Source organism: Mus musculus, chromosome 13 (assembly GCF_000001635.26).
Source record: "Mus musculus strain C57BL/6J chromosome 13, GRCm38.p6 C57BL/6J".
Classification (NCBI taxonomy): domain Eukaryota; kingdom Metazoa; phylum Chordata; class Mammalia; order Rodentia; family Muridae; genus Mus; species Mus musculus.
The window spans coordinates 42,160,342-42,183,350 of record NC_000079.6 but is presented as its reverse complement, the minus strand read 5'-3'; the positions used below and the strand labels follow the sequence as shown (position 1 = coordinate 42,183,350).

At 42.4% G+C, this 23,009-nt stretch overlaps 1 protein-coding gene across 8 annotated transcripts in view; it reads right to left on the bottom strand.

The window, feature by feature from the left end:
- Hivep1 (human immunodeficiency virus type I enhancer binding protein 1) overlaps positions 1-23,009 on the bottom strand; it is a 133,132-nt gene that overhangs the window by 1,680 nt on the left and 108,443 nt on the right. For 6 of the 8 annotated variants that reach the window (XM_006516839.4, XM_017315359.2, XM_006516840.4 and 3 more), the window contains 5 exons: positions 19,867-20,000; positions 18,959-19,134; positions 15,688-15,789; positions 14,042-14,110; positions 1,420-1,919 (listed from right to left, as the gene is read on the bottom strand). In XM_006516839.4, coding sequence (XP_006516902.1) covers positions 1,420-1,919; positions 14,042-14,110; positions 15,688-15,789; positions 18,959-19,134; positions 19,867-20,000 — 981 coding nt within the window. The remainder of the gene's footprint in view (positions 1-1,419; positions 1,920-14,041; positions 14,111-15,687; positions 15,790-18,958; positions 19,135-19,866; positions 20,001-23,009) is intronic. The other 2 variants (NM_007772.2, XM_017315360.1) reach the window with 1 other exon arrangement.

Sequence of the window (23,009 nt, the reverse complement as noted above, 5' to 3'; positions counted from 1 at the left end):
ACTAAGATACTAGCGTTCAATCTGTTTTCATTGTGTTCCATGATAGATTTGTATTTGACATTTGTCAGCTTGCTACAAAATTTGCTTTGATTTTTCTTTTAGAAATTTTCAAAAACAAAAATAGCTTCATTTAAAATTTCTTTCCTACTACCAATACCAGAAAAAAAATGTATAGTATTTTGCAATTTGCAAACCAGTTCTTAGGCATCATTTTATACTGAGCTGAGCATGACTATGTTTACGCTGATGATATTTTTCAGGCACCACCTGCACCACTGTATTTTAGAGACTAGGAGATGTTGAGAAATGCCATCTTAATTGGCTGTGTCAACTCACTGGGAAAAAATTAACCAAAATATTATTCATTTTATGAAATGAAGAGCTGTTATTAAGACAGAGGTCTATAGTTGTTCATTAATTGCTAACTCATTCATAAGCTGATAAGATTTGTGAAGACTAGATTTTCAGGCATCGGTGGTTACGTAACTGCCATATCTAAGATGCTGATTCAGCAGCTTAGACGACAGGTGAACAATATCTTAAAAGTTTGGGGGAGGATGAATCTTGCCTGTCCTTTTCATCCGTGAATTTTATTTACATACTAGCTTTTTCTTGCATATATATGCATTTCCGTGGCTATATTAGTTCACATTATAATTTAATTTCTATATTAAACTGAGAAATTAGGTTTATTAGTATGTAAAATTCTTAGTATGTAAAATTCTAAGCTTTTTTTTTCCAGTAGGAAATATCTTTTCCCACTAAGAAATAAACCCTACTGCCTTATTCAATACATAGGAGAAGGGAAAGAATTGCCAGTGAGAGACAAAATTCTTTGTTGGTTAGGAGGCAGCCAGGGCAAAGCATGCAGTAAGCTTCTTACACTTCTCTGGAGCTGGGCATCTGCCTCTGAGCCCCCTCTGGAAGAAAGCTTTCCCAAGTATTCCCAGCAGTGTGCTCATGCAAACAACATGAAATCTTGAATTATTTTTGTGCCCCACTAATTTTGTCATGAAGCCTACTAGCAAAGCACAAAATTTGGAAAATGTGCTGTAAACCCATCACAACTACATTAGTGGAAAAGCAAGAGTCAAACCACTGGGGCCTTCCGTCTTGGGGTGTGGGTTTAAAACTGGTAAATGCATACTTGTGTGTGTGCTTAAAAGCCCTGCAAATAATTAAGGAGTTTATTTTTTAACAAGGCACCACAAGTTATAATATACTATTTGGGTTTTTGTCAAGATAATTCACAAGGCTTTACTAGACATAAATGAATTCTGTCATCAACTAACAACAAGAAGGTACACACTCATATGGTCATAAATGACTTTCTTTAATCTATTAAGTTTTCCTTATGGAATAAGAAGAGAAAACAAAACCCACAGAAGCCCCTACCCGCACCCCCCGACACTCCTCTACCTGTACTGCAGCCCCAGGGCTTCCAGCGGCAGGGTTTCCAGCTGCAGGACTTCTCAGGACATCGGATTCAGAGGAATGCACAGACAGCTGATGGCCGGGGGACCTGGGGGTGTCTGCGGGAGGAGCCTGCTCATGCTCATCCTTCTCAGTACTCTGCCTGGCCTTTGCTGGTAAGTCTGTCCTGTTAGGGCTACTCTGCACTGTGCTCAGAACAGTCATCTTGGTGAGCAGTGCTCTAGGTAGAATGTCCATTGGGTCTGTATGTACCCCTGAGAAGCAACTGGAAACTCTAAGCTCCTCCTCGACACTCCCAGGGTCCTGAAGGCCACTTCTGGATGGGAGATGCTGTGGGCTCGCTGTGACTGAGGGTGCTGCTGAGAGACCAGACTCTGCTTGGCTGTCATCATCATCCTCTTCGTTGTCATTATCATCCTCATCTGGGCCATCAGACTCTTCAAGATCATATCCAGACCGCTCGCAACCGAATCTTTGCTTTTCATCTAATATGACAACCAAAAGGATCTGTTACAGAATGTTCTACAATTACACACATACAATGTCTCCCTTTTTAGGAGCTTGGCAGGATTGTGTAGCATACAGAAGATGGCCACTCAGGGCATACATCAGAAGAGTGACACAGAAAAGCAGCCAGGCAAGTGGCAGGGGCCTAGACAAGGACATGAGGGAAGGGCCATGATCAGGGTGGCAGGAAATACTCTTAAATATGACAAAACCAACCACTCCTAAGCTTTCTATTTTCCCACTGTCGGGCCCAAAGGAAACTCCATCTCCCCAAATTCCAAAAGGCAGAGGGACAAATGGCTATCCATGGTATCTGTTAGCATGCTATAGCAATGTTGGCCCCTAGGTGCGAGTATCACACTACCTGTTGTACATTTCAAAGTCTATCCTAGCTCTCCTTCCCTCTTCCCCTACCGGAACTTAGCCATGGGCCTCCGTCCCCCAGTGACTCAATCGCTTTACAATCCTGATATTTTCAACAGGCTCATCACTCTCTCTTCCTTGAGGCCCCACTCTTTGCCTCTCCTCCATACTTGCTCTCACTCGATGCTCCCCACACCCCTCTGCTTTGCTCCTCCTCCTCTCATGCCCAGCTCCAATCTGCTGGCCACATTCAACCTACCACCTTCTCTGCTCTGGACTCTTCAGATGCCTCTGGTTAGTCTTTCTTATCTACAATAAAAATAATTCATTTATGGCCATGGAATGGTCATGCTAGTTTATATACCTATATCTTCCTTTTATTATGAAATTAACACTTTGTGGTATTTGATTTGTTAGTAAAATGTAAATTTGAAGTGTATTGGAAACATTTTAATTGATATGTAACAGTAACAATGCTCACTTGATATTTAAGGCCTTATGCCCCCAACCCCCAGTGTATTCCTCACCAATTTCTCCATGTTGTTTTTTGAGACAGGATCTCTTACTGAACCTGAGATGTGTTTAATCTAGATCAGCCTTCCTAGGGAGCCTTTGGAAATCTGCCCATGTCTGCATCCCAGAGCTGTGGCCAGAGGCGTATGTTACTCTGCTCAGCTTTGCACATGGTCCTGGGGATCTAATTCAATCCTCTATGCTTATGCAGTAAACATTTCACACACTGAGCCACCACCATCATCTCCTTTTCTCAAAAATCACCAATGTTTCTTCTTGTTTCTATAAGACTTGATCCATTGCTTACAAAAAAAAAAAAGTATTATCTAAAAGCCATTAATACTAACATCACTTTTCAAGAATATTCAAGATGATTCAAGTGACAGTGTCAAAATTCCCATGTATTCATGTGGAACTTGGTTTAAAAAACTTTATATTTAAAATCATACAAAGCAGACAGCTAATACTTAAGAGGGGTGGGAAAGAAAATGTCTACATTATTTCTTTGAAAACAACCCACTTGGCTATCAGACCATATATGGCTTAGTTGTATGTGATACATTTCAAATTCTTATTAAATGATAATATTGGTTTCAGTAGATTTTGGTCCCAAAAATAAATAAATAAATAAACAGAGGATGCCAAAAGTAATGTTCTATCCTATGCCCAGTTCTGAGCAGTGGAGGAGACTGCCCAGCCTGTTCTGCCTCTCCCAGAACATGGAATCGGCTCCTTATCCACTGAAGAACAAAGACAAAGACCTGCCTGCTAACTCAGTAGCTTGTCTGGGCAACAGGATATTCAGAGCATCAAGTACTGTCAGCTGCTGTGTCACTGTAATGTCTAAGGCTAGGGAAGTAGGGCCCGCATGGTTCATGTCACTTCATCTCAGCCAGGGGCTTTGCAGGCATCACTGTGCCACAGGGCAGAAAATACCTGAGACATACGACACATCATTTTCATTATTACAGTGTATTTCTGCATCTCTTCTAGTCTATGCATTATTGTTGCTAACTCTTTACTAAGTCCAATAAAAAGCAGCATGCCATACTGGCTAAAGTTTCAGGTATTCACTGGCTTCTTGGGAGATATTAGCCATGGACAAGGAGCCCACTCTACTTTTTGAAAACAGAAAATAGAAACAAATATGCAATAGATATTTTTATCAGACTTCCCAAGCATTCATTTATTTCAATATTATTTTTTCTACATGGCAAAATATATTCTTATAAAAATAAATTCTTACAGAAAAAAAAAGTCTTATAGAAACTATGCACCAAAATATTGGAGGGTGATTTCTAGGGGATAGGAAAGGATAGAATGTTTATTTATCATAGATATGTGCTGTTTTTAGGTATGTGGTGCCAGCATGCCTAATTCAGCCTACTGATTGCTGCACAAAGTGGCAATCAACAGCAATGAGCACACCAGCCAGCAGCCATATTGTCTTGGTTTTTAAGTTCTATTCTCCAGCAAAAAGGACCAGACGCTTTTACAGAAATGCGTAACTCTGGAGCTAGAGCTTCTTGGGGGTAGATCCTAAAGAAAGGAACTGCATAGGAAAGATGATTGGATTGGATCAGACCTGAAGGGCTTACTGTCTATAGCCAATGTTGGAACCCAAGCGAGACACTGATAACCACAGGACCTGGCGATGTCTTTCAGAGTCAGTTCATTCTGAGTCCACAGATACAAGTGGGAGTAAAGAAAGCATTTCCATAGAAAAGTTCAGTTAATAACACACCATAGTGATGCCACTGATAAGCCCTGCATTAAATAAACAGAATATGCATGGTTTCAAAGTATTTAATATTTGTGGAGGGAAAAACAGTTAAACTTAGAGCACACTGTCATAATAGGTACCACCTTAGCCCAGGGATAGAGGCCAGTATGACATCATGTGTCCCTTGACTGCAAACATCACCCTTACCTCCTTCCAAATGTACAACCTCAGGCTAATTTGAAAATACACCATAAGAGCCAAAATGAAAAGTATTCTGCAATACTCATTATCGAGATTGAAAAAGAAACTACAATAGACATATTACAGGACCCAGAAAGTGATGGAATAACATGATAGGGGACCTTGGGACAGATAAGGGATGTACCTAAGGACCTGTGTAATGTGAATGAAGGCTTTATTCCAGTCAGTAATAATGAGCTGAGGTAAACTCTAGCATCCATGTGTGCTCTATGAACATGTGAGGCTATCACACACAGGGAAGCTGGGCAAACAGTACTGAGGAATTCTCCATGCTACAATTTCTTCCATATGATAGAAAATATATTTTAAAAAACTGTCAGTGCTCTCAGTCTTGATTTTGTGTCTCATAAACTTGACAATACACTTTTCTATAAATTCACATCACATCAAGACTTCTCTGGTAAGCATCTCCCACTGTTAATAGGAGTCAACACTTGAAATGAATTCTATCTCTTCTACAAGCACTGGCACCTACAGGCACTGGAAATTATGGCACGCACCCTAACCTAGGTGCATGCTTTACACTTATTTATTTTTTACTATCCAATAGTGTTCTTCCTACTCTTGCCTTTCTTACTCAATTGTACATATGAATGTAAAATGGCTCTACTCTTGCTCCAGCCATCTATACTAGTAGAGAATTTAGCTTAGCAGTATATATATGCCAACACCACCTGGTCATAATTAAAACCAGCACTAATTAAGGGTTACAGTAAGTGAAAAATGCAGTTAATGAGTTTTAGTGTTATACAGAGTTGAGATTCAATGCACACGGTTTGTGCTAAACACTTCCATTCAGCCATATTTAAAACTGACTAGAGGATGATCTGAAAGGTCAACAATAGATTATAGTTATTAAGCTAGCTTATTAAAGATACACATGAGTTCCTTGTTTAAAGGCAGAGACATTAAAAGCTTCATATAATTATCTGATTATGGATAGCAGACTATATGAAGCATAGCCTCCAAGGAGAGTGTAAACTAATAATTGAACTTAATTTCTTAATGTTTTATCTCCCTAACAAAGTTTAAGAGTGAGTTGTCAGGGTTAGTTGTCATACAGCTCTAAACTTCCTTCCTCGAAAGAGCCATCAGCCTTGATGCTGAGGGAACCCAAGGAGAGACTGCCATTCTTTTCTTTCAGCTCCCTTCCCAGGGTCTGGAGAGAATGGTCTTTCTTTCTCTGAGAGAATTGGTGTCTGAATTTCCCAAAGAGAAAGGTCACTGTCAAAAGTTCTGGAAATCTACAAATGAATAGTGGATTACCATCTATTTGTCAAACCAGTCCAGTATTTTGGAACAAAGAAAATGATAAGGTGGGTAATATCCATGAGTAGAAGATAGAGTTTCCTGGAGATACATGAAAACGCTCTAAGAACCTTATATAGCCACACCACAGCAATCATTCTACCTAAGTCCAGCTTGGTTGGAATTGGGGTTACAGATACAGGCAGCTACAATGCTAAGAAGAATCACCCCAACTCCAGCAACTGTCAGCCTCTCAGCCTAGGGGAAGGGCCTTGTATACATGGCGTTTGAGCCTTCTCTCACACAATTTCTAGGTCATTCCCAGAAGACAGTTCTTTCCACAACAGGGCTCTAAGCGCCTGTTCAGTTCTGCTGTACTGGTTATGTACTGCTGTATGCTAGTTAAGAGGCCAGCTCCCAGAGACGCCTGCTGGCAGTGAATCAGGACTGGTCCCCAGGAAATGCCTGGCTGGTTTTGTTTGTTTTGATTTTTGTTATTTTTGTTGTTGTTTTGTTTTTTAACTAAAAATGTTTTTAAAGATGTATCTTTATTCCATGACTCTTCAGCCTGCATTGTGTATGTATAGTATGTGTACACAGGCACTAAGGGAGGCTAGAAGAGGCTTCAGTATCTCCCTGAAACTGGATTTACAGAGGTTTGTGAGCCACCATGTGGGTGCTGGGAGCAGTAAGTGTTCTTAATTGCTGAGCCATCTTTCTAGTCCTGTTTGTAGCTTTTATCAGTATGCAAAGAGGTGACACAGACTTGGCCATTTCTCCAAAGCCTCACCGAGTATGAGTTTATGAAATTGATGTGCTATTTAACATAGTAACTATGGCGGCACTCACAGTTCCTTGGTTACCTGGCCTGGCAACTCTAGTCACTACCACATTTGGCTCACTGTCTATTCTTGTAAAGAAAATTTTGTGGTGGTGGTGGGGGCACAGCAAGCTTGTTTGTATGCTGCAGTACAACTGGAGTTTGCTAGCAGTGACAACAGAGAACATACAGCCAAGCATGCCTGAGATACTTACTACCCGGCACTTTAAGAAAAAGGTTGCCGGCGCCAGGCTGTTTGTATCATGTTACCAAATCAAAACAAAATCCCTATGATATGACAGTTAATAGATAACATACCTTACAAAGGAAGTTAGGGGCTTAGATGGCTGGAAAGCATCTGTACTGGCTAGTTTTGTGTCAACTTGACACAGCTGGGTTATCACAGGGAAAGGAGCTTCAGTTGAGGAAATGCCTCCATGAGAGCCAACTCTAAGGCATTTTCTCAATTAGTGATCAAGGGGGAAAGGCCCCTTGTGGGTGGGACCATCTCAGGACTGGTAGTCTTGGTTCTATAAGAAAGCAGGCTGAGCAAGTCAGGTGAGGCAAGCCAGTAAAGAACATCCCTCCATGGCCTCTGCATCAGCTCCTGCTTCCTGACCTGCTTGAGTTCCAGTCCTGACTTCCTTGGTGATGGACAGCAATATGGAAGTGTAAGCCGAATAAACCCTTTCCTCCCCAACTTGCTTCTTGGTCATGATGTTTGTGCAGGAATAGAAATCCTGACTAAGACAGCATCCAACCAGCATGTGAACCCCAGACTCTCCTCACCATTCCAACAGGACTCACTGCCTTCTTATTATCATATTGCAGCCATTATTATTTTTAGTGTGTACAACATAGGCTAATACCCCAGGAAGATAAATGCTCTGGCTTCTCTGTGGTAGCCATTAGAGGCTATGGAGAAGACATCCACATTTGCTTAACAAATTTGTAAATAAATGGCACTTAAAAGCTCCATGCAATTTGTTCTTCCAGACACAATCCCCATTCACTGTAAATGTTTCTAACACATGACACAATTTTTAGATTACAAAAGTTATTTCTTTTTTGCATGTACAATTTAACCCAAGAAGGAAAAGAGAATCTTTTAATGTAGCAGTGGGGTTTTTTTTCCCCCCTCCAAAATGAATGCTCGAAAAAGCTTATAACAAAGGCTTCCCTGAGAATTTCTTTGGGAAAGGACCTTCTTCCCAAGGCTGCCTGGATGAGCCATAATCTGCTCCCACCGCTGCCAGACAGTGACACCTGCTGGATGAGCTGGAGCCACAAAGACAGCAGCAGCCCAGAAGACAAGGTCCCCTCCCCAACTCTTTTGTTATAACTAGTCTGGATTTATTTTCCTCCCAGTTAGGAAGTACTAGGTTGAAAGCCAAACAACAGCAGCCAGGGAAACCCTTCTGTAAAGCTTGTGAATAATGCTTCTATTTAAAGTAGGAAAGCAACCTACATGAACACAGTGGGCCAGAACTGCAGACTGTTAGCTTTAGGCATAAACCAGAAGGCCACCCTTGCTCTGTTGTTTGTAAGTAATTGCTATCAACACTGCACTAAGTATACGTCTTAAAGGCCATTATGATTTCCTATTCTACAAAGAAACTTAAAGACAATAGATGTTTGTGTGAAAAATCTGGTACTGACAGCCTACTGGCCTCATTTAGAAGGAAAATGTTGCTAGTACTTTTATAAAATTCACTCAGTGCTTCTAAGGGTAAACATGACCCAGGCTTGCAAGCCTGTGGTCTGAACCATTATCTCATGTATATAGGTCAGTACTTAAAATTCCATTGCAAAGCATACTTCTCCCTGCACTAGCCCTTTGAGGCTGCTGTCCCTGGGCTGGCCACTGAGGACACACATTAACATTCCTTGTGCTGAAGTCTAGCACTCTGTTGATGAAAACATTCTTTGGATCAAAGGCTGAAAAGCAAATTGCTGGTGGCACCATTTTTGACACAAAGGTGCAAACGAAGATATATTCCTTAATACCCTCAAAACACAAGGGCAAGACTCCTGAGGCCACATAATTTTATATGGCAAGACTATGGGAATGTGCAGTATGAAGTTGAAAAGATCCAACTTTTCAGGAGCTTATACCATAATTATACATTATACATTGCTAATTTTAAAGCTAAGTGGTAACAACTTCTAAATTGCAAATGTATAATTGCAAATTATAATGGCTGTGTACAAAAATGTATATTCAACTCTACTTGATTCTCCATCCTTGAGCCAGCGCCACTGAAAATGACATCATAAATTCCTGTGCTAGCGGAGTGAGGGGAAGCCTACAAAGCCCACTGCTGCAAGGGCCCGCTAGAGAATCAGGAAACGCAAGGATCTGCAGCCCACCTCACCGGGTCTCTCTGACTTCACTGAACATATTCTGTCAGTGGAGAATGTGCATGAGAAAACTATCACCTGACAGCTGGGACATAGAGACTGAGGCCAGTGAAGCTAAGGAGACTAAGTGTAGAGAGAACCTTCAGTGAGAACTACAATGGGCTGGAGAGCACGTGCTGCTGTGCAGAGGGTCAGACTTCAGTCTGCATCACCCACGTCAAGCAGCTCGCCTCTAACTCCCAGGGATCCAGTATTTTTTCTGGCCTCAGCAAGCACTGCATACACACGCACAGAGCCACACTTAGGCAAACATGCACATATGTAATCAAGAACAATCGAAATCTTCACAATAAAACAAGGACAAGTTATTCCTATAGAGGAATAACTAAAGGACAACATATTTAAAAGCTTCAAGTTTCCCCACAAAGCTGTACAGCTGTACAGCTGTACAGCTGACCAAGAGACTACCAAATGGTGATGGTGTTTAAACAACGAGGAGCAGCCCACCAGGCTTAGCAGAAATCATGCAGTTGCATTTGAGTGTTCAACATGTCCTTGTTTAATGAAGAAAGGCTCAGACATTCCTTGGTAATGATTATTTATGACCTAGAGAAAAGAACGGTTTGGTAACCAGGACCCTAAATGTGCCTTTTAACTGGAAAAGCACCAAGGCTTCTGGAAGAATCAAATCTCCTGAATTATGTCCTGCTGTTTGTTTTTAAAGACTCCCCACTCCCCATGTCTGTAATAATCAAGGGCTAAGTTTAAGGCTGTGACTTTCATGGATGTGTACCAAATGTAACAGGCCTTCTTCTCTTATTGTGTGTGTGTGTGTGTGTGTGTGTGTGTGTGTGTATGTGTGTATGTATGTATGTATGTATGTATGTATGTATGTATGTATGCATGAAGTATGCACATGTGTGTGGAGTGTGCTCTCCTACCAGGGGTCAGGGTTGGTTTTCTTCCTGGACGTCTTACAGCTAAAGGAGCCCCTAGGATTACAGGCATGCACCACCATTTGGGTGGGTTCCGGGGATTTGAACTCTGGTCCTTATATTTTACTGCAAGTGCTCTACTTACGGAGTCAACTCCTCAGCTGCCTACCAGTCTTTCTTGAAGAACTAACTGTAGAACCCCATGGCTGTCATAACTACCAGCCTGTTGGTTCCTCTTAGTAAAACCTAGAGAAAAACTCTTTTGTTTGGGGATTTTAAATTTTTATTTATTTTATTGAGATAGACTATCTCTATTGTCCAGGCTGCATGAAAATTTCTGGGTTCAAGAGATCTGACTCCCTGGAGTAGACCAAGTGGATGGGACTAAAGTATGCCACCATACTCAAGATGACGATGTCACCGTTTTCCAGTTGCTACTGACTTGGTGTTTCGTGGTACTGGCTCCTTGGCTCACTCAATCTGGCTACTTCTTAAATTACTACATTTACATAGTGGATAGCTGAAATCTGTGACTGGGATTAAATGACCAACTTCAGCTGTGTCAAGGCAAAACTCCAAGAGATGAAGGAGCTCACTGGGTTACTTCTGATTTCCAGTTTTCACTGAGCTAATCTGATGTCTCATAGTAGGGCTCAGTCTAAGGCAGGACAGAGGCCTCTGAGGACTGAAGGTTGATTGACAGTACAGAGTTAGCCTAGCCTATGTGAAGGCCTGATATCCATATCTAATATTGGAGTGATGAAAGACACCATAACCACAGGCCAACAGTCACCCCCTTGCATCCCCTCGCTCTTCCCAGGAGAGGGCTGGCTGCTTTCTAACTGTGCCTGCTGAGAAGGGCCCTCTAAACACAGAACCACAAGTACAGGGTGATGAGCCTAAGCATCCAGGGGTATCCAAAACCATGTGAAGACCGTGGAAAGGAGTGCAGAGGCCTTGGGACAGGAACTTGTTGGGTCTGTGCAGTCAACAGCCAGGCCCATGGCTGAGGCTGAGGGAGTGAGGGATGGAGGGCCAGGAGACAAGCCTCAGACATTCAGCAGCAGGAGGACTAAATATGTCATTTTGTCCTATGGAAAACAGTTGGTATAAGGCTGAACCAAACACCACTCAGGAGCTACTAGAAGCCAACAGAGCACTGATAGACAGCAGTGATAAGGTACTGATAAGGTAGCAGATTAAAAGACTAGAATTTTGAAGGAGTTTGTATCTCTCCCACCACACACATTTCTGTGTGTACTGCCTGTGTGTGGATGCCCATGGAGGCCAGGCCAGGTCAGTTCCCTTGAGTTGATGACAGTTGTAAGCCACCAAATGTGGGTGCTAGGAACTAAACTTCAGTCCTCTAGAAGAGTAGCAAGTGCTTGTAACTTTTGAGCTACCTCTCCCGCCCCCTGTTTTATTGCTATAATAGAGGTGGAATAGGCAGAAAGATGGAAATCAAGACAACTTCAAGCTCTGTGGTGGAACAGCTGAGGGAAGACAGGGAGGAAGGGTAACCTGGAAGTGTGGGTGCACTACACCTGAGTCCTGTCACCTGACACCCACATCGAGATGGTGTGCAGGTAACCTGGAAGTTTGGGTACACTACGCCTGAGTCCTGTCCCCTGACACCCACGTCGAGATGGTGTGCAGGCAGGTGTGCAGAGAATGGGCAGAAGACTGGGGAGGGCATCTGGGGACTGAGCAATGCCAGAGGACAGGAAGGTCAGAGGCCTCTGCCCTTGGGGACAAGCAGAGGCTAGAGAGATGGTGGAGGCAGCAGGAAAAGAATATCCAGCATATTCTAGGCTACTGGGAGGCTAGAAATTGGCACAGTCTCCAGACAAACAGGGCTACATTGAAGGTTTCTGAGTCCTGCTTGCCAAGCATTTAGAAACCTGATAAGCAAAATCTCAACGTAGAGAGTCAGCAGGCAGAGAGCTTCCTACACAAACATGGATCTATGTTCAGACCCTATAGAAAAAGCCAAGTGTGGTTAGTTTTCTTGACAACTTGACACAAGCTAGGGTCATCTGGGAATATGGAACCTCAATCCTGAGAAAATACTTCTATCAGATTAGGTTATAGTCAATCCTGGGGCATTTTCTTGATTAATGATTGATGTGGGAGAGTTTAGCCACTGTGGGTGCTGCCACCCCTGGGCAAGTGGCTCAATGTTGTGTAAGAAAACAGGCTGAACTAGTCATGGGGAGCAAGACAGTAACATTCCTCTACAGTCTCTGCTTCAGTTCCACCCTCCAGGTTGCTCTCTTGAATTCCTGCCTTGAGTTTTATGATAGACTGGAAGCTGTAAATCTGAAGTAAACTATTTTGTCCCAAGTTGCTTTCGGTCAGTGTTTTATCACAGCAACATAAATCTAGCTAGGACACCCAGGCATTCACGCACCTGTAAGCCTTATGTCACCAGGAGTGCGGGCTGGAGACAGGAAGATGATAGGGCTTGTTGGGTGCGGCTGTAGCTCCAGGTTCAGTGAGACCCCGACCCAAGGGAAGAGGGTGGGGAGTGACAGAATAGCACACCCTACTTCCTCCTCTCCTCTCCCACAAGCACACACACACACACACACACACACACACCCATACACCACACCTAACCTGCACCTACACAATACAGAACCCTCCTGTCACTATCATTATCTTATTAGAGTGAAAGTTCTGTAGAAAGAAAATGAGACCAAGCATCAATCATTAAGAAACACAATTAGCGGGGTGGGTGGGTAAGGGGGACTTTTGGTATAGCATTGGAAATGTAAATGAGCTAAATACCTAATAAAAAATGGAAAAAAAAAAAAAAAAAAAAAAGAAACACAATTAGCTAGCCAGTGATGGTACTTGAACGGCAGAGTCAAGTAGATCTCTGAGTTCAAGGCCAGCGTGGTATACAGAGTGAGTTCCAGGACAGCCAGGGCTAACAAAACAAAACAAACAAACAAAAAAAAGAAACCCTGTTTTTAAAAAAGAGAAAAAAGAAGAGGAGGAGAAAGAGGTGAAAGTGGCAGAGAAAAAGAAAAGAAGAGAGGAGACAAGAGGAGGGGAGAGGAGGGGAGAGGGGAGGGGAGAGGAGGAGAAAAAGACAACACACAACTATTATCAGTGCAATTGGGCCAACACGTAAATCCAGACAATGATATGCTAAAGAGGGGGATGGAAGGTCCTTTTTGGAAAATAATATTGTAAGAATAGATACTATGCTATGTATCTGCATATAAAGTACTATTTTCCCTCCACATTAAAAACACCAACATGAAGAAAACTGCATCTCGTGAGTATCGCTTACATATTAAATGAATGGAAGGGAAGCCTGTTGTCTGTGATGGGAAGTGGAGAGAGGCTGGAATGAACCAGAGGAGAATGCAGTGCTCTCCAGAGCCCCACTGACTGTATGCAAAGGATGAGGTAGCCGCGAGGAGATACAATCCACTTCAGCCATGAGCACAGAGCATGTAAAATATTTTTAATTGCCCTCTCAGACATGAGCATATATTATTGAATATTTTTTTAAACAACAAAAAAGGTAATAATAGAAAAATCAAGACCAACTGTTTACAACTGCCTCCTGTATTTATACGTGCACTGTAAGCCTCTAATAAAGCAAGAGGCCACCGAGCAGTGGTGGCGCACGCCTTTAATCCCAGCACTTGGGAGGCAGAGGCAAGTGGATTTCTGAGTTCGAGGCCAGCCTGGTCTACAAAGTGAGTTCCAGGACAGCCAGGGCTACACAGAGAAACTGTCTCAAAAAAACAAAAAACAAAAAAAACAAAACAAAAAAAGCAAGAGGCCAGGCTGTATTTTGTTGGCACAGTGATGGAGCCTTGGAGGACTCCCACATGACACACACTCTGGAGTTAGTACCTGCACACTGTTCTTCACTATCTGAAGAAAGCAGACAGAATTCAGCACGCTTCCCATGAATACAGCAATCTAAAAGCATATACAGAGAAGGGCCAACAGGTAAGAGAGGCTTGTTTTACCATAACAGGGAACCAGGCTATAAACTTTTACGTAGAACCTAAGGGGAGCTTTGGATTAAAGGAAAGATATAAAAGGAAATGGAGAAATGTGTGCGTGGGCCGGCAAGCCAGTCCCCCTGGTAATGTGCTGTCCACAGAACTGGGCTTCTCACAGACAGGATGTGAGTGCCGGCTTCCCCTGGGAATTCCCTGTAATCTGAACATGTAGCCCACTCTCCCAAGGCTCTCCTCCAAGTGCACATGGCTGTGTGCACAGTGGCAGCATGGCTTGTTCAGCCTTTACTTGGCACTAGCCAGTCAATGGTACTACATACCATCTCCAATCCGTACACATTTGTCCTAGCTCTTTACAATGGAGTAGCTCTTACTACCTGAGACTAGGTCACTGTTCATACACATTTAGAAATTAATTCAGGATGATTCATTGAGTGGATTACTGGTTGAAAAGTTGGATAAAATGAGTTATAAATTCTTGAGTTTAAAAACAGAAAATCTACAAAAATATACGTCTACACTCTGATTGGTCATAATACAGTAAAAGACTGTCTTTTCCTTTAAACTGGTTGTAAATAATTATCTACATTTGTTAATAGTATTAAGGGAAAAAAGAAAACAAATGTTTTTCAACACAATAAGTGTTTTTAACAAGTAAAATATTTTATCTGCAAATGCTCATGGCACCCCTTTCTTGTTCTCTTCATTAGGGAGGCGTTGGGCTTAGCGACTGAACCCAGCCCCACAGCATACCAGGCAGGCACTCCACCACCGAGCCACAGTCCTAGCCCGTGCCAACACCAGGAGTGCTGCACTAAGTGTCTCAGAGAAGGTGACAGCTAGGCAGTGGGCTCTGCTCATGCAGCAGCTCGGCAGGGTGAGAAACATGGACCAATCACACACCAAGGAAGACAGGTCAAGGACTTCCTGAGAGAAGGAACCCTTAAGATCTGGGAGGTCAGAGAAGGAAAATGCTTCTGGCGAGAGCCATGCAAGGGAAGGTCAGAGAGGGTCAGATGGAGTTTCAGGACAGCAGTGGGCTCTGTTACATCTTACAGCAGCGATATCAACAGTGCAGGATGGGGTAGGGATGAGAACGGAGGAGGAAGGTGCTAACAGGGGACAGGGTCCTCTCCTCAGGACATACAAGTATGAGCCTGGGTGGCAATGAAAAAGAGAAGAACAAGGAAGAAGGCAGTACTTTGAGGATTCTCAGGTGATTTGCAGTTTATAGTGGCAAATGGAAACCAATCCAAAATGTTGGCCAAAGCCCAGTGTGGCCAGACACATACTTTGAGAAAGTTAATTAAGCATTTGAGTTCTGGATGCCAAACTCTTCCCTAGTAGGGTAAGATAAGCAGTTAGATAAAAACACTGATCCAGAATCTATAGGATAAATATACTTAAAAGACAAAACACTGTAAGAGGAACTGAGAGAATGACGTGGGCTGGGTAGAGGAGCGTGTGTGTAAAGTAAACAGTATGAAGCAAACAGCACTGGGGGCACAGATGGGAGCACGGAGCAGGGCTTACCTGATTCTTCTGTGTCCTGCTCGTCTATCAAGCCCACCGAGACGCCTAAATCCACACACTTCTTACTGTGCGCCTTGGACTTCATGTGTTTTGTCAGGTTTCCTTGAGGGGAAAGAGTGTCTATTAAACTTATGGAGTGGTGCTCGGCTATTTCATTCATCAGCTCTGGAAAATTCTATTCTTCAAGGAAACAGCTACACTGACTATGGCTAGACAATCTCAACAACTAAAACTGTATATAAAAACCACTGGTATAACCTTTGCAATGACCTTTGTACTAACTGGCATTCTGTTTTCAAATCTGCCTTGTCTCTTTTAATGGTAGCTACTTTTTCCCGTTGGAGGCGTATTCTCCAGTTCTTATTTCCTAAGCACATGCCCACTCTGTGTCTCTTTCAGAGTGCGTCTGACCTGCACTTACTGGCATGTAAGCAATCCATTAGTTGTGTTGCTGGCATGCTCTCACAGTAGATAACTTTCCTGTATATATTCTCATTTTAATTTTTAGTCCATCTTCAGTAAAGTGTTCTAAGGATTCCAAGTTATAGAAGCATCTCTTATAAGTTTTCTGCCTGAAACCATAACTATTTCATTAATTTCAAATGCTTATTTCCTATGTGACCCAACGTCACTGGAAAGGACGGTCAGGCAGGCGTACTTCAGGAGCACCTGGCAGGCAGTGCCATCCAGACCCATTGGTATGAGTATTGCCTTGGCTCCACTATGATGTTTGAATGATCCCCTACCTTGCTAGTTTTTAGTTTCTCCTTCATTTCTGGCACCTGGGCACTTATGGTTCTAAAGTTTAAATGTTTGATGACTATTCTGGGTTGCTTTTTAGCATTGTAAACTGCACTGTGTATGGCACAGAGTAGCTGACAAGCTCAGCACTTTCCCTTCACATGCTAAGCAAATGTGTCTGGAGAACTGTAGGCTATCTGCTATGTCAGCTGGCATGGCCCCCTGTGTGAATATCACAGGTTCACAGGGCACACTGCCTGGAGTGACCAAGGATGACACGGAGCTGCTCAGACTCTCCTGAGAACCCCAGTCATCCTGAGTGGATGATGCTATACCTCAAAACCCTGTCAGCAAGAGTAAACACAGCACAACATTTAAATATTCAATTTGGGGGACAGGAACAAACCGGAAATGCTGAAAATGTTGGACTCTTTGTTCCAAATGTTGGGCTTGTACTAGAAAGCCATGCAAATCTGTTGGATTCACACAGCTTCAATTCCTTGATAAATGCATAGTTTGAGAAGTTGGTCACAACTGTATATGCCAATTCTGGCAATATCCGGTATATTCTTGTCAAACAACCACACAGCACCCCAAAGCCAAGTGCTTAAGAAGTCTAAGATGCTTCTGAAGCACAGATTCGCTAAGAGGCATCACTGCTGACTGCAGCCAGGTGGATCCGACAGATAACACAGGCCTCAGCCGGTCTGCCTGCGGCTGACATTTACACCACACTGAAAACTAAGGCAGAGTGGTAAGAGTCATTAAGACACACAGAAATTTGTTATATAAATCTCTACTTCCTGTAAGAGCTTCAAAGTTTTCACACTAAAATGTAAATAAATAAATAAATAAATAAATAAATAGCTGGTTAAAAGCCTTCTTGCAGTGGCCTTGGCCTCCATTTGTAAGTCAATACGCTTTCATAGAAGTACCAGCATGCTTAGGTAAATTAAAGGCTCACTAGGAGTTCGCTTTCACAAGCTTTGGTTCCTTAGACGGAGCAAGGTCTGTACTAAGAAACTACTCTACAACTGTGCCTGAGTGAACTTGGGAATTTAAGTTTTTAATATCTATATTACATCATAACCTATTACTATCAATCAACTCCTTAAGTAATTAAAAGGAAACTATGCGTCTACATGTGTAGGACACACTCATTCCATGTCACACCGCAATCTCCTCTGTAAGATGGTGATATACATGGCTTTGCTTTCTTCCTACGTTAGCTTTTTAAACATGTCCTGTTCTCACGTCCCAAGGTAACAGATCCTTCCCAAATCACAGTGCCACAGCAATGGCACAGCAGTCATGGTTACAAGACTCCATTTTGAGGCAATCCTGAGGACTCAGGCTGACTACTTTCCCCTTAGCCCACCCTGAAGGGAAGAAGGGCCTACAGACCTAGCAGAGAGCCCAGAACTGCAGGCTCCTCTGCCCCGAGGGCCTGCCTGGAACTCTCTAGAAGCTCAGAGCTTTCTGAAGCACACTTTGTTTTGGTGATCCTTTCCCAGATACTACTGATGTCTGAGCGCTCAGAAAAGCATTCAGTTGTGACAGCTGTAACTTTCTTTAAATGCCAATAAATCTGAGCCAGAACTGCAGCAAAACTGGCTAAAGAAATGATTAGTCTTTACCAGAAAACCACAAAGATAACCAGCACTACCAAAAAGACAAATGTGAACTCAAAGGAGCACAGTTTCATAAAATGACCATTTTTTAAATAGACACTGCCATTGAAGTCAGCTATCCCCAGGAATAGATTGCTTGGCTAAAGGAAGTCCTACTTCATAAAGAATAGGATACAAAAGCACCATCTTTAATGACTTGTCACATAATGACCTGTGAACAAAAAGCAAATGCTTTATACTACTGTAGCCATTATGCATAACAGGAAACCCATAAAAGGTAAAATTGTTTCATCATGAGGGCTTGGGCTTTAAATAAACATAAAACAGAAGCATGCTAAATATATATATTACTAATTCTGAAAGCCCATTAACAACATTTAGTAATAGAAATGTTTAAGAATTTAAATTTAAAATTTAGTATAATTTAATATAATTAGGTTAAACTTTATCATAAAAGATGGCTATCTGTGGCTAAAATAAGATAGTAAAATGAGTGACTATAAAATTCATTCTGATTATTATTTAAAATCTGTCTCGAATCTTTTTGAACTCTAATGAATTTACTTGTGATCACAAACATTTCTTTCTCTCCTTCAATTCCAAAGTACATATTTTGAAAACATGTTAGCTATTGTTATGGAACTATGATTTGGGAAGTAAAATATAAAAAGAAACAGTTAATCCCTTTTAAATGTTACTCTTACTTCTGTATTTTCTAAAACCCTGTCATTAGAAGTACTTTCCTTAAAGGGTCTAGAAACATAAAGAACACATACATGCATACTCCAGTGCTGAAAGATGTAACTTAGCCTGTGGCAGCGGCTTATCCTCCGACTACACAGCACTGGCTCTCCCATTTAAAGGCACACAGGAGGACCGCAGCGATGCGCAGCTCATACCTTTCGTCTTGAAGGAGAAGTTACAGTAAGAGCAGTGGTAGGGGCGGACATCTGTGTGGGTTCGGATGTGCTTCTTCAACATACTAGGCTTCTTACAACGTATTCCACACTCTTCACAAATGTACTTTCCTCTTCCCCTGCCTCGGACATACACGTAATCCTCATTTGACTTGTATCTAATTTAAAGAAGGAGAAAAAAAAAAAAAAAGAGCAGGGAAATTGGGCACTACGTCTTTGAGAAAATACTGACTAAAATTCAACCTAAAAAATAAAGCACAACCTTTATACACAAATCTCCAATGGTTTTATGCACATTTAAGAAAGAGAAGATTCCTAGTTTCTGCAACATGCCTAAAGCTATGACAGCTAATTCTACGCAGAGTCATTCAATGGGAAGTTTAATTCTTAAATAATTCCACCATTTTAAGATACCAGTTGGAAAGGCTTTCCTTTGCTAAATTCGATCACATTGACAGTCAAGTTTGAGCTACTTCCAAGCCTTGCCCGACCTTGGCTCTTGTAGCTTGTTTTTTTCATAATCCTGGGCACCACTGGCTCACTATTCTTGTACCAAAACAAAAGGACAGCAAAAGGCATTAAGCACACCCCACTTAGAGAACTTTCCAGCCACACCCCGTGCACGTGCCCTTGGAAGCTGGGCTTACTCTCAAGAGAGTCTCAAAGACCTGCAGGAGCCACAGTTTCTCCTGGTCATCACTTCCTCTATCAAAATAGAATTATCTAACACAATGCTAATACATATTGTTGGAAAGATTCTCTTAGCATAAAAAACAAAAACGAAACCCTTTAAAGAAAAGCATCGCTGGCAGGTCTTCATTCCCGTGATGGCAAACGCACACTTAAAAGGTGAGGTTAAATGGACATTGAAGGATAACGCATGTACTTGCCCTCCGTCAAATATTTTAATTCTTCTTGGTTCACTTTTGATTAAGGAATTTTCTTTATCTTGCTCACTGTTAATTTCAGAGTCATCTTTATTGCTGAATTCAACTACTGTGGCCTTTTGATTACCTAATGCTCTCTGAAAGGGAAAAACAAAGAGAAACTAATTTCATTAAACTGGACACATAAATACTATAATGTTTCACTAGTAATTAACATAACAAAGTACAGACCAGAGCTTAGCTCAATGAAATGGAGCCCACAGAGGTAGCAGGGTCAAGACCATCTGCTCTCTTTCCTCCAGTCTCCCACCTTTCCTGGGAGTCCAGGAACTTTAACCGAAATCCTTCTTTATCAGACTAAGCAGTCTTTATGTTTTACTGGCCAACTGTGCCATAGTTTAACTCTATTTCTTAAAGAGTTATTTCCTTGAAGAAAGAACAATACAGTTTCAGGTCCCTCAAAGACACCACCAAAGCCCCTTCAACTTGGGAGAGTCACCAAGGTTAAGCAGAAGCCCCAGCTTGCCCCTCCCCCATTACTCTGAAGCAGAACATAGTTTCTCTCTCTAAAACAGTTTTCAAAACTCGAATACTGGCTAGCATAAAAAGTTAGGTGAAGTCAAACTGAGAGTTTGGGCTGACAATGATAAAATCTTTGGGAAAAGGTAACAGATAGCAGAACAAGAAAGCATACATAGCAATCTTAGAGTGAATACTGCCTTAGAGATGTATTCAAGACTTTATAGGGCTGTCCACTTTGTCAAAGCCAAGTGTTAACAGCCAAGGCTCCTGCCGGGGTCTCCACATGGGGCACAGGAAGAGCTCCTTTCCCACAGTGGGACTCAACTGGACTCAAGTGACTTCCTGAGACCAGAGAATGAGCACCATGGAAGGAGTGGCTGTGTCCACTGGCAAAGGACCGGAGCCCAGTCGTGGCTACAGCGTGGTAAGCAAGGCTGTTGGCCAGTTCCACAGAAAGAAGGGAGAATTGTGATTTCTGCCCAGCCTGCCTGTTCCCTCCCAGTCCCTAGGAGGCAAGCCGACCAGATTCCCCACATAGAACACACATTCCTGGCACAGACTTCACTACCTAACAATGGCCTTCTTATCTCCTTTCCAAAAAAATCAAATTCGCTTTACCTTTTTTGGGGGTGTGGGCAGCATTTAAGAGATGGAACCTAGAACCTACAGATGTTCAGCAAGCTCTTAATCCAAGAGCATGCCGCAGCCCTCGCTCTCTGGATCTTTCGCTCACTTTGCTACCATCAGATCTGGCTTCTACTTGGGAGTTAAAGGCCTCAAATGAGCACTTGGGCAGTCCCCGCGAGCTTGCCCGCTCTACCACATCATCTGTATAGGGCAGATGGCCTGCGTCTTGTTTTCACAGTAGACTGTCTTCCTGCTCCTTTCCATTCTGAGCCATGGATTTATTCCCATATGGGTTATAGACAACAGTCTGCTAGGTGTCCCAACCTCCTAAGCCACTTGTTCATGGATTCAAGTCTCCAGTGACAAAATGAGCAGAGCAGAGACTCTCACCTCATTTTTATATGACAGCACTAATCTTAACAACTCTTGAGCCACGACCTTCTGAGTTGTGCTTGCTACTATGGTGCTACTAGGGCTCTCCTCCTTCTAGGAAGAATTTCTTTCTGTTTCCCAAGTAGACTCCTCCATCTTCTCTCCATTCTCCTCTCTGAGCAGTCTCAGTCATTCCTGCATGCTGACAAACCCCTGGACAGACCTTCCACCTGCAGCCCTCTCCTGATTGCTGAAGCTGAGTACACAGCACCAGTACTCAGTACTGCCAGGGCTTCTTCCACGGCACCCGGTACTTGCACTCAATACTTAAGGCTTTTTAACTTTCTCCTTGGGTTCTGGGGATGGAAGGGAAGACCCTCACATGCTTAGCGCTGAATTACATTTGAGGCCTGGGAGACCCATGTTTATAGGAAAATTAGGGATATAAACCAACATCTCCTTATGTTCTCATGAGGAGGCATGGCCCAACCAATTTAGGAGTCCTGGGTTCTGGGAAGTTAGAAATAACAAAATTCCCATGTCGTTGGATGCCCCTTTCTTCCCTGACACAGGTTCTCCACCACCAGGTCACTCAGGTTGCCAACTTCTAACTCCTTACAAAACCTTCTGTCTCTGCCAGAGTCCCTGTAGTCTTCTTAATTAAACCCAATTTTTCTTATTTTCACATGAATTAAAGATCTACTAATTTAAAGAAAATTCATTTATCTAAAATACCTGTTATTGCTATTATCACCACTAACTCTGCTGACTACCACTGTGGAGTGCCTTCCCGTATCCAAAACTCCACAGAACAGCCATGTTAGAGCCTTGCAGACCCCCACTGTAATGCTAGCCCCACAATAGTTCATGTGGTTAGATCCATAAATGCCTCTGGATCAGAACTATGTGCTTGTGAACCTGCAGACATCAAAAAGCTAATCAATAATTCTGAATGAACAGAGTCTAAAATAATGCCCTTATTTATTTGATTTAAATGATTTCCCCTAGTTTATAAAGCCAACAAATCTAAAGAGAATTCCACAAATTACAATGTCATGACCTTAAATTATCCCACAAATCTTTGACCAAATCAGCTACTAATGGAATGAGCTCTTTCATGCATCTTTCTGATGGTAGCCAGTGGCTCTCAGAGGGTCACTCAGAATATTACAATGGGTATGTCAAGAACAGACCAGTCTGCAGGAGGCACATGACAAATATTACTGATTCTTTGTACAGTACACAGCAGAATACAATCACCTCTGGAAATCTACATGCTGGCTTTCCCAAATGAGCCTTGAGAGACTGTAGCCATGATCTTCTCTCAACTGATAACTCCTCAGTGACGAGAAAAATCAAAGTGCTAGCCTCCTCTGAGCAGAGTCAGCTGAAGGGAAAAGCACGAACAAACTAACAATCAGTGCCCCGCAGAAGTCATTGCTTGCAAAATATTTAGACAGAATCACTGCCAGAATTGTAGGTGACTCTTCCCAGTGGGACTGCTGGGGAAAGTGTCACCTCCCATCTAATAATCACATAGTACAACCTGTCACTCACAATTAAAATACTTTAAGATACTTAAAGGTGTTGAGACTTGTTGAAACTAATTTGCACAAACACCATTG